This window comes from Ctenocephalides felis, unplaced genomic scaffold (assembly GCF_003426905.1).
Source record: "Ctenocephalides felis isolate EL2017-DRISC unplaced genomic scaffold, ASM342690v1 CF-g0.4_SCAFFOLD_01886, whole genome shotgun sequence".
NCBI lineage: Eukaryota > Metazoa > Arthropoda > Insecta > Siphonaptera > Pulicidae > Ctenocephalides > Ctenocephalides felis.
In genome coordinates this window covers 154,505,899-154,507,082 of record NW_020538040.1, presented here as the reverse complement: position 1 = coordinate 154,507,082, position 1,184 = coordinate 154,505,899, and the positions used below count along the sequence as shown (strand labels likewise).

Genomic DNA, 1,184 nt, shown 5'->3' with positions numbered 1-1,184 from the left:
ATTTTCTTAGGAAGAAGAACCAAGAAACTTTAGTTGGAGTGCAATATATATATATATATATATATATATATATATATATATATATATATATATATATATATATATGGTAATATATACAAGTTATTAACTTAATAATAAAACTGATATTTCTATTTTATTTGATTTTATTTATTTGGAAAATTACATTTCTATCCGAATTCTTTTACTTCGGAACAAACATAATCATCAATATATGAGAATAAGAATTACAAAGTTCACTTCAAACTTCAAAGTCAATACATTTTTATCATCGTTGGTGTCTTACAGTATCACTAACGATGCGCCAGCTGTCACCTTGGCATGTCAAAAGAAAATGCTGATGGAATGATATTTGCGTCACTTTAGTAGATTTGGGATTAAATTTGACTATACCACTAGATGTTATTAAAATCGTTGGTTGTGATCCAGCGGCTCCACCTGTTACTGCTTGAGCATCTAAAGCCATTAATACATGTTCTGAAGGGGGCAGGTCCGAGAGATACTTCTGAATCGCTTCTTTTCCAGCTGATGAATGTTCTTCCCAAATCAGAATTCCAGAATTCAAATAAAGATCTGACATTGTATGACGTCTATTGTCCATTGCGTTATAATATAGTTTAATAAACTCTTCTGCTATGCTGCAAGCTCTCTTTACATTGGTATTTAGCTCCATTTCTTTGATTATGTCAAACACAAAAAGGCAGCCTATTCTTTTAATTAAACACTTTGGCATAACCTCAAAATACTTGTCAATTTCCAATCGCAGAAAGTGACTTGAAGTTGGTAGTTTATTTGAAATGGTTAAGGAATAAAACCAATAATTCGAACATTCGAACACTCTTATAACAATAAATAAGTTCTAACTAAACTACTTATTATACAATGGAGAAAGATACTCGAACAAAATTGTCAGAAAGATAGTATGAACAAGAGTCATAAGGAGCTGTCAAGATTAGTGATTATACACCGGCTTATTATTTTTTATGTAATTACCCGATCTTAGTGTTGTCCAAATATGAAAATAAAATATTTGCAGGTGTGCAACTTAACGAAAATGTGACGCAAACAAAGACCATTGTCAAAAATATAAATTAAAAAGAAATGGAAAAGTAGTTATTTCTCTAACGGAGCTTAGCCTCAGTAATTATAATTACAAAAATATGCAT

The 1,184-nt window shown here is 30.2% G+C and overlaps 1 protein-coding gene across 1 annotated transcript; it reads right to left on the bottom strand.

Moving 5' to 3' along the window:
* Positions 1 to 286: 286 nt before the first annotated feature.
* Positions 287 to 619, bottom strand: LOC113376093 (NTF2-related export protein-like). Its single transcript, XM_026616020.1, has one exon. It carries the CDS (start codon positions 617 to 619, stop codon positions 287 to 289), a length of 333 nt encoding a protein of 110 aa, XP_026471805.1.
* Between the last annotated feature and the right edge of the window lie 565 nt (positions 620 to 1,184).